At 40.6% G+C, this 10,940-nt stretch overlaps 1 protein-coding gene across 2 annotated transcripts in view; it reads right to left on the bottom strand.

The window, feature by feature from the left end:
• TPP2 (tripeptidyl peptidase 2) overlaps positions 1-10,940 on the bottom strand; it is an 84,020-nt gene that overhangs the window by 47,555 nt on the left and 25,525 nt on the right. For both annotated transcript variants that reach the window (XM_019529692.1, XM_019529693.1), the window contains exons 10-13: positions 8,441-8,540; positions 5,901-6,049; positions 5,628-5,743; positions 4,494-4,662 (exon numbers count right to left, since the gene is read on the bottom strand). In XM_019529692.1, coding sequence (XP_019385237.1) covers positions 4,494-4,662; positions 5,628-5,743; positions 5,901-6,049; positions 8,441-8,540 — 534 coding nt within the window. The remainder of the gene's footprint in view (positions 1-4,493; positions 4,663-5,627; positions 5,744-5,900; positions 6,050-8,440; positions 8,541-10,940) is intronic.

Genomic DNA, 10,940 nt, shown 5'->3' on the forward strand with positions numbered 1-10,940 from the left:
TACGCACCTAAGCGTAAGTCAAATAAATTTCCACCTTGTTTAAGAAACCGCTACGCTTCCCGTGCCTCAGTTCTCCATAGCCAATAGAACCCGGCCTGTTATCGTGTCTAATTGCCACCCCGGCCCACCGTGACTCTGGGGTTTGGTTCCCCACCCCGGGACAACCTTTATACCCAAAATGTGTAAAAATTATTTTTGAAAACACTGATATTTAAGCTCCTGAAGAAAACAGTTTGACACATATCAAAGAGCATCTTCAAATGATGAAAGAACAACATTAGGAAGAAAAATGCTTATTTATGCTCCTGATTAGATACATGGCAGATACTCAACATTTATCCTAAAAACAAAGCAGAAGCCAATGTTTTACCTTTGGCAAAATAAATAAAAGGTTATGGCCAAATTTTGAAAACCATCCTCTCAGAAGCAAAGGAGGAAAAATTCAGGAAGTCCACCCAATAAACTGGATTAGGATAGTTCAGCAAGCTAGTACCTCTTAGAGGCCGTTACTTATGCTCCAGCTCCATAAAGCTTTGTGTACCATAGAAAAGTTACAAAGGGTTAATTAAATTGGATTTTAAAATTTGCGCTGCTGAATTGCTAGAAAAAAGAAACCAACTGAAGTGAAGCTTCAATTAGCTTTAATAGATTTTTAAGGTAAGTATGAATGACTAATCATTTAGTGACTCCTATGCTGTGCAGTTCTGGGCTCCTTGTTTTTAAAAGGATGTGGAGAAACCAGAGAAGGTATTGAGGCAGGCAACAAAGGTGATAAAGGCCTTGAAAGGCAAGCCATATGAAGACTTATTGAAAGAAACAGGCATGCACAGCTTTAGGAAAAGGCAATTAGGAGACGACATGATGATAGTCTTCAAATATAAGAACCTAAGTGCCATACTGGATCAGACCAATGGTTCATCTAGCCCAGCGTCCTTACTCCAACAGTGGCAGAAGCATATGCTATATATGGAAAGCAGTGACCCAGATCTCTCTAGAGCAGGGGTGCTCAACTCCTGGTCCACAGGCCCACATCGTCTAGCCCATGGAACTCTGCATGGGTTCAGAAATTTGGCAGCAGAAGAACGGTGGCACCACTGCCAAGTTTCCAGAGCCATGCGGAGCCCAGATCCTCATGCACTGGATCCAGCATCTGATCCCAGGACGCAGGGCCACGTGGACGGAGGGAAGTCACTGGGCCCTAGGCCCCAATCCTGGAGTATAGGGCTCGATAAATATTGGTTAGGGGTGACCTAAGAATAGCCATGCTTAAAGTAACAGCTGGAAGCCCAGAAGCATCCCCCTCCCTCAGCTCTCCATGTGGATCGCTAGGAGATGACAAGAACTCTGCATCCCAGAGCAGATGATATTGAAGAACTTTGTTCATCAGCAGGAGAGTACAGGATTGCTCCAGAGCTGGCTTAATTATGAGCGAAAAATAAAAGGAGCTCAACTAAGTTTATGGAGGGAACAGAATTACAGAGAGTGGAGTTCTAGTTCTCCAGCAAGGGCATGTGATGCGTGGATTTGTTTGCTCTATAATCTGAGGACAGCTAAATAGAGGGCGTTTTATTTTTCCCATGTTTCTCAGATTTGTTTGTCACATGGGGTTGGAAAGAATTTTTTCCCTTACTGTTCCTACAGAGTCAAGGATCTTTTTCTCCTCCTTGGAAGCACTGTGTTAGCTGCAGCCAAGCCTGAAGATTTTGACCGCGTATACCAATGCTCCAGCTGGTACAAAAATTCAGAGGTTTCCAACTAGAGGGCCTTGTCCTACTGCTCAGGGTCAGATTGATCGCATGTGAAATTAGAAATGAATTTTAACCGCAGTCAGATTAGCACAGGCCATGAGGGGTTGTTACTTCCCCCATAACAGGGGGCATGGCCCTCTTCCTTGGGCCATTTTAATGTATTTTAACAGCAATGGGACACTGACAGTGCTCCTCACCTGCCACAGGGGCTTTGCCTATGAAAGGTGAGGGTGTTCATGGTGTCACTGGGCAACAAGCAAGCAGCAGGACTGTTCTGTAGTTTGAAAAACAGTTGTATGGGATGGTTTGGATAAAAATAATCTTGCCTTGAGTAGGGGCTGGACAAGATGACCTCTGGAGGTCTATTCCAGTCTTACACTTCTATGATTCTCTAACACAGGAAATAAGTGTTCCCTGAATTAATTCACACTTCAAATTCAAAAGAAGTGGATGATCTACACTGTCTTGATTATAAACGTTTTCAGTGGTGCAACATACACCACAGCCCATCCCTGCACAAGCATCCTTTCTGCTTTTGTGACATTTAATAGCCACTGGATAAAAATAAATGCAGCACTGGGATACCTTCTGCCATACTCGGGGCAGAAGAAAGAACCGAGAGCTCCTTCCATTCCAAGGCAATGCCCATCTTACTATGCCACAGAACATCAGTATCTCTAGCTTATTCGCTCCCAGCCAGTGTACCAGCTTTAACATGAGCTGCGAGAGAGGCTCTTGGTATTGCCTTCCTGTAGGTTTAAACCTTCTATCACTGGGGCCAGAGGGAGGGTGGCCATACAACCTGCTTCTCATTTTCTGGATATGTGCTCTAACTACTAGGCTACTGAGATGAAAGGTAGGAGGGGATATTTCCCCTCTTTCTAATAATCAGTCACATTTATTCCCCACCCCGACTACCATTTCGGAGATTTAGGATTTACACACTTTTCCAGACAGAACAGGACTGCAACAGAACATAAATGGCTACAGTGGATTTGTTGTCAGCGTGATCAGAAGGACTTGTTCATTTGTACTTTGGGCACAGGACTCAAAAACCACTAAGTCAACTGAAATCCCAATTTTCAGATAAGTGTTATCTAAAGGGGAGTTGGATTTGGTTAATCAAGTCACCCTTTAACCTTCTTTTTGATAAGCTATATATTGTGAGGGGTTAAAGGAGCTCATTCTAAGGATGCCAACCCTTTAATCATTCCTATGGCTCTGAACTCCCTCCAGTTTATCACCATTCTTCCTGAACTGTCATCACCGAACTGGACAAAATACTCTAATTGCTGCTGTAGTACCAGAATTTCACTCCCCTCTTCTCCCCACATAATCACCCATCTACTTATACTCAAAATTTCCCCAGTTGGTTTAGCCAAGAATTTCACTAGCTTTTCTAGCCACAACATCACAAATCTCCAGATTATATCCAGATTCCGAAAGGTCTAAAATCAGCCATGAGTGCCAAGCCAAATTAATCATAATTTAATGTACTACAAGCCCCAGGAACACTACCTATCCTAAACCTGCCGTAAGGTATATACAAGTAGCTTCAAGGGGAAAAAAAAAAAAAAGTGGAAAGCTTAAAGTTTCAGAAATCATCATAAGATGTTTCCAACAAGTGATTACAAAGTGACTTCAGCTGTTAGAAGTGCAAGTTCTATTTAACCTCATCCCTGGAAGTTTGTGGCCATAAAAAAAAAGTCTAGGAATTATTTCTCAACTAAATTTTTTCATACTTGGAACAGCATGCATTCCCAAATAAGGGCTACAAGAGGAAAAACAGTTTTGAATTCTCACTAGGCTAGTCTACATATGCAATTAAACACAGAGCAACAGACTCCAGTTCATCTCGCATGGGAGTTCATTGCGCCTGGGTGTTGCGTTTGAACATATACCTGGGACTACAGCATTTTGAGCTGGCTCAGAGCAGCCCCAGGTGGCAGGGAGCCCCAGGGGAGGAAGGTCAGTCTGCCAGCCCAGAGCTGCTGTGACCTGCTCACCCTATTGCAGAGGGTCTGGCTGGGATATGACGGTGCTTCCGTGTGGAGTTGGCCAACAGGCATCCCCTGCACTAGAGCACCTTCATGCCCCAGTCAGCTGTGTCAGCGTCTACATGTGTATTGCTGTGCAAAGAAGAACTCTATCATAGGACAGTACTTGTATTACAAGTACCAACTTGCAGCAAAATTAATTAGTTTCCTAATAGGGCCGCATGTGTAGATACTGAGATTTTACAGCAGAGCTAATTAGGCAGTTCTGCAGTAAAAGTCTCATGTAGATGCATTCACTATCAAAGTTGGAGAAAATTTTTCAACCCTTCCATGCTCTCACAAAACAGCTATTTTGGCTTATTTGTTGAAAATTCCCTGAAATGAAGAGACACTCTTGCTTGGTTCGGGAATAAGAATGAAGCATTTAGTCTTAAAATGAAAGAGAGAAGCCCAAGAATAAATACAGGAGATGAGAAAGGAAAAGCCATTTTGATTTTATAATGGTATCACTGTTCCAGCTTTATGATCAAAACCTATAACTTTTATTTATTTTAATAACAGATGCATGCAAAGAACTCGCTGCATTCAAATGTTTTAAAATATGAACTTTAGGCTTATTTGTGTGAATCTTATTTTTGCAAGTTCAACAGGAGTTAAGTCTTCACCAGGTATACAGAATGATTATGTATTTCCCAAATTCTCTCTCTCTTTTTTTTTTTTTTTTTAAAAAAACCAGTCTGTTTCCTACCTGTATTTTCAGGAAAGGTTGGTTCTATGCCAACCCCATGGTCAGAAGGTGCAGCTATCTGGACAGGATCTCTGAGGTAGATTCCACGGTTGTTTCCAACAGTAACAGTAAAACCTATGTTGTTTGTAAATGATGAATTCTGAATGAGGTAGTCATAGGCTTTATCAACCTAATAGAAAGGACAACATTATTCCACACTTTCCAATTTAAAGCCAGAATAGATATAAAAAGCTATACTTCTAGCATGAAGTTTTTAGCAAGCATAACTACTAGAAATAGTGCAGAACATGAGATCGCATTTGAGTCTCAATGGCTATCTATTATTTTCTGTCAGCAGGTACTAGCAGTATAGCAACACAAAATACGCGCCATGGCTAAAGATGCCATACAAGTAGAGAAAGGAAGAGCACTCCTTCCCCAAAAGTAGATAAAATAGTCTAAAGGTGCATGGTAAAGTGTCCAAAAACGAAATCAAAATCGACTTTTCAAAACTGACCTAGAACCCTCCAAGAGCCAAAAAAAAAAAAAAAAAAAAAAAGTGTTTGATCTTAAAGTTTGGCTAATACCATTTTGGATCTGGCCCTAAAAGTTTAATTTTCGCTTGAAAAAAAAAGGGACCTAAAATATGAAGGACAATGTTATTTGTTCAGTATTAGAATAAGCAGTATAGAAAAAACAGGCAGAAACTATTCATTATTGCTCCTTCCCACATTCCAAAATGTCTTGGTTAGGGGTTTAATATGCAACTTTTTAGAAGTTCTGACAAAGAGCTGGGCTCCTATGAAATTCCTCGCTAGGTGTCTGATGAGAGGCGAGGGGAGCAGAAAAGCTGCAAGCATAGGAGCAAAGAACTGGAGAGCCATCATTTTCACTTGCAGCTTTTTATCTTATAAAGTACAGTAATTCTTTGAAAACTTTGCAAACATTGTAAAAATATATGAGATTTCTCAGTAAGAATATTTTTGGAGCCAGTTGGCAACAGATAACTGGAACAAACAGAAAAGAGCAAACTCATATAAGAAAAACGAGAGCTTGAGGGGATTATGAAGCATCTGAAACAATTTCTCCAACTGGCTCAAATTCAAATTGACCTTTTGAAGTAGAAAGTTTCCATTCATTTTTGCTGTCGGGTACCTGGATAATACCATGTCCTTGTGCAAACACTTCTATATTTTCAGCCTTTACAGCAGTATTTTCCAAAGCTCTTCTGACAGAATGAACTGTGTAACGAACATTGTTAGCTTTGAGCCCTAAAATTTAAAAGACAAATAAACAAAACATCAGAGGCTGTATGAGTAGAAAATAGAATATGCAAGTTACTACAGTATTGCTGGATTTAATGTTATAAAACAGAACTGTACTGAAAAACAAATTTATTTTTAAGACAAAAAGAACAGAACACATTACCTGACAGAACTAAAGCAATGCCTCCACATGCATTTGGAGAAGACATAGATGTGCCATTCATAAGCTGAGTTCCTCGTAAAGTCCAGTTAGGGACAGAAGCAATAGCACCTCCTGGTGCACTGATGCTTACTCCAAGGGCTCCGTCAGTACTGTAGTTAAAAACATTAAAATCCAGATATTCTTATCTGTGTTATGTAAGTCACAGACATACATCTGCCCACCCTTTATAGTAAATCTTTCATACTATATTTAAAACAGGTACCTTTAAATTCTGACTTCAGTTTGCCTTCCCCAACACATGCACACCACAACATTCAAAGTAGTATAACCATAAGCAACACAACTTTCCTTGCAGCATGCCATACTACTGTGTTTTCTCACACAACCCACATCTTTCTTCATGAAAACAAGAGGCTAAAAATCTGGGTATGCACTGTGTATGAGGAAACATGGTAACGCCATTTAGTCACCAGCCCAGGCAGAGAGCAGGGTACTAGCCCTGGGCATTCCTGGGCAGACTGAACCATGGGGCTGCTGCAGAGAGGCTGTCTGGAGGTGGAGTTGCACACAGTTTACAACACCCCATCTGTCTCTAGCAGTGCTGCCACTAGCTCACAGCAGCTTGAGTCAGAGAGCAGAAAGCCCCAGCTGAAGCAGATAAGACTCTTTCCTCCTCACACCCACTCCAGCTCTCACATGATGCCCCGCTCTGCCCAGTGCAACAGATGAAGTTGCTTTATCTCGGATAGCCTCCCACCCCTGTTCCGGCCCTTTTACTTAAGGAGCTAGTCCTACTGTCAGGCAAAGCTTGCCTTGAGTTTGGAGCAGCAGCAGCTACAGCATTAATGCAGCAGTAATGGTCCCTAGCCCCTTCGCAGCTGCCAGGGTTTCACTGATGGTTACAGTAGGCTTGGCTTCTGCTGTAGACATGTTGCACTATCACAATGAGGGATGTGAGGTACACAGAAAGCCAGTGTGTGGTTTTTTTGCATTTTGTAACTTCTTGTATTCATTACTTAAGGGTATTTTCAAAGAAAAAAATATCTTCTTCTTTCCCAAGGGCACATGTTATATATGCAGGCATGTTATAGGCAAGAAAATATACTAACCAGCCACATTACTGAAGGTTGGCAACTTAACTCTAAAAGCTTTGCTTAGGAGATACGATTAGTCCTTACAACATGCATATTTGTCATTTTTAAATTAGCCAGTTTTTACAGCTCTATCACAGACTCCAGTTTAGAAGCATAATATCTGGCATCTAAGTTAGGAAATACAGGCAACCAGAAAATTTATGCTAGGGGTCTTGAACGTATGCCCCTGTGAGCCAGATCTGGACTGCTGGTCTTCTCGCAGGCTGTGAATGGCAGCATTAACCCCAGGGTTAATCCCAGGATTCCAGTTACAGGGATTAATACAGCTACTACTTGCCCCCTCACTTTCCTCCTCCTGCTGATTTTAGTCTTCAATGGCAACTAAACCCTGTCCCCCATTCATAGCACTGGGTTCCAGAGCCACACTGCCTGCTGCCAACTGGCAGTGATGCTCCTGCTCTATGCCTAACATCTGAGTGCCCCAGAGTTTAAGATTATCCTCACAGTAATTATTTTCCCGTATTAACTTCCAACAAAGATAATAAAGAAAAATAAGGGGGAACTGAAAACTCAGATCTTACACTGTTTGATGTCACTCCCACAGCTAACTAAAATTTTAAAGACTATGATCTGTGATAAATTCACAACACAGCACAGCACAGGGAGAGGCAATCCCTGTCCTGGACGGGTTCACGGAGTACAACTGCCTCTTGGGTACCTGTGGTCCTATCTCTGTAATATGAGCTCCACCCCCACACTTCCTGCTCTATGGGTAGCACCTGTCTGCATACAGCTGCTGCAGTGCTACAAGCCATGGCATCCTCCTCCCATTCTAACCCTGCCCCAGCATGCTCATATTCTTAGCCATAGAATTAGGCCTCGGGGAGGCAACCATATACCCCTTTCTGTACTTTGATCACTTTTGGAGCATGATCAACAACCATGATTTCAAGACTGCTTTTGCCTGCTCTAAAAGCAGTGCTCAAACTACTGCAAACCTGCAGCTTCATGCCAGCTTTAAAAAACAAGCAAAAAACAGATAAAAATAAACTCAAGAAAGTGGCAAATGAAAAACATCCCCCCCAAAAATGTCAGTTTCAAATTCTTTTAGCTGTAAAATGAAATATTGTCTTCAAGGCAGAAATAAAACGCAAACGGTGGATACAAAGCTATCTTCCACTAACCACAAAAATGAAGAAATCGGTAATGGAGGGTGGTGGTGTTCCACATTTTCTTGACGTAAGAGACTAATGATTTGTGGAAAGGTAGTTTGTTACTTTTTCCTTTAAAAGCTTAAAATGTCCTGAGCATAAAGAGGTTCAGCAAATGGGACTCCCATGCAGGTCACGTCTCACTGCAAAGTTGCATTTTCTTTCTATTAATTGAGCAATATTATGATTAAACTAATCATGGAACAAAAGAACTTACAATTTATATAAAACATACCTAGGTCCTCTAGATGACCACGTATACTGATTTGCTGGTAATTTCTCTCTCAAGGAATATTCAGCAACCATCATATCAGGCGATACATATGCACCAACACCTATAAAAGGAAATATTTCAGTATTCACAATTTTATATTAATGAGGTATTACAAATAATTTAAGTAATATACCAAAATAACAGAGTACATCTTTTGCCTATTTTACTATGGAAAATTATATTTTTCTGTAGTTTACAATAAAAGTTGAGAAATACGTACGTTTTTTTTCTTTGACAAAGCTGTTTGCTCTTTAGAGACTAAATGCGAATGCTAAGCAGCTACTAAGTACAGGAGAAACAATGATGTACTGGGAGCCCATTTCAGTCTACAATCAATTAAGAAATGCTTTAATCCAATGGAGATGGTTGGGGGGAGGCAATAACAACCCTTCTGGCAGGCTTGCCACAATTTAGCCCTATACCCTTACCAAGTGCCACTCTAATCTGCTTTCCCTGCTCAATCCGCTGCTCTGGTTTCTGCTCCCTGTTTGATCTCCTGTTCTCCTTTCTGATTCCTGGTCTATCTGCCACCGTGCTGCCTGTCCCTTCTCAAGTCTGCCGCATGCCACACCCAGAGGTTGCCCATGCCACTTGTGTGGCACAGCTATATATTAAAATATATTTTATTCATTTGGAAAGAGTACATATTCACATTCCAAGTGTTGAACTGTAACATAATAAAGTCTAAGTTTTGTAAAACACTACAAATAGATCTGAAATATTTACTCTCAGCCTTTAGGTCACCCTAAATCAGCCTGAGACATGAGATATGACCTTCCTTGTCTATATTATACTTCCCAAAGTGGAACCTTTATAGGAGTCATCCGTAAACTACTAATCTCTTTTTTCTGCATTTAACCTATACTTAATCGGTAGCAGCAGAGAAAGAAGTACATCATAGAAGTGCTGGAAATAAGGAATCGGTGGATTGCTAAGATTGATGTCAGCAAGCCAGGAAAGTTGCAATACATTAGAGAAAAGAAAAAGGTCTCAAGACAAGCAGGCCAAAGTTACACCTGGAAGCGCACCAGTTTCCAGGCTTAGGTTGGACTACAGGTAGAAGCTGAATTTAAGACTGACTCCCCGCCCAATATAAATTCTGCTATTGTCTTGATACAATTAGAATACATGCAAAGTCAAGTCTATAAAGTTCCGGGTCACATGCTATAGTGAAATAAGCATCTGAATGAGTGACAGCCAAATAATTTAAAATATCAGTTTATAACATAGTTATGAAAACTATTCTCTCTTCAGGGTCTTTAGAACAGGCATCCTTAACAGTGTTTTTCTCTGATTTTCTGACATCTTTTCAGTCACAAATCTCCAATTTTTATTAGGTCATTATATCAATATTTCCTCATTTAAAAACAAGTATCCCTACATTTGTCCAGCTAGAATTTGCTCTCCTGCCCTGGCCATTCAACCTGTCAGAAAGTCTGTTTTACAGAAACAACACATCAGAACCTAGTCACTCTGTTACATACAACCTCCTTCATAAAACTAATTTGATGAATAAACTTAAAAGTTTCACGTGACAAAGGCTTGTAGTTACTGCAACAGTCAGCCTACCTGAAGTGAGATGAGAGTAGGCTACCCTGAAAAACAACTGAACTACACAGAGTCACTTAATTAGTAGCACAGCAATTGGTTTAGGAGTGGATAAGTGCCTGCAGGTTGCAGCAATATTCCCACTGCATCAGCACTGAAAATTCAACTTCTACCCACTAACAAATCAGCTAGTTTAAATTTAAAACACCAATTAACAAAAGCTGGAGATGGTGTGTTAACTCATTCTCTGTCTCTCACAAGATGACAGTGAAACAGTTGTAAAATTCTTAACAGAACCCATAAATTTTGACTCTAGATTCCTACAATACTTAGATGAAAAAAAACACCAGTCATCTTCTAGAACCAAAAAGTTTAAATTGATTAGTGATGTTAACTTTTTGTAAGCCTAAGGTCTGTGTGTAAGAATTCTTGGCTGAAATGTACTGCAGCAAGTGGTTTCAATAGCACTTGTTACAATAGTGATAAGTATTATATTGAGAAAAACCAGAGATGCATCATTCCATTGAAAAGTGGCTGAGGAAAAAGTAAAAGGGTTTTTTTTTTTAAAATTATAGGTTAAATATCTTCATTAAAGATTACAGTATTAGATATATAGTGACAACAGGAAAACAAATTCTGATTCTAGGAATAGCAAGTTGGTACGTGTGGTAGGTTTTTAAAAAACATACTCTATTATAACTGTATGGCTTCATAGATTCATAGATGCTAGGGTCGGAAGGGACCTCAATAGATCATCGAGTCTGAACCCCAGCATAGGCAGGAAAGAGTGCTGGGCCTACATTACCCCAGCTAGATACACATCCAACCTTCTCTTGAAAACCCCCAGGGTAGGGGAGAGCACCACCTCCCTTGGGAGCCCGTTCCAGACCTTGGCCACTCGAACTGTGAAGAA

This window comes from Crocodylus porosus, unplaced genomic scaffold, assembly GCF_001723895.1.
Source record: "Crocodylus porosus isolate Cpor-Errol unplaced genomic scaffold, CroPor_comp1, whole genome shotgun sequence".
NCBI classification, from domain to species: domain Eukaryota; kingdom Metazoa; phylum Chordata; order Crocodylia; family Crocodylidae; genus Crocodylus; species Crocodylus porosus.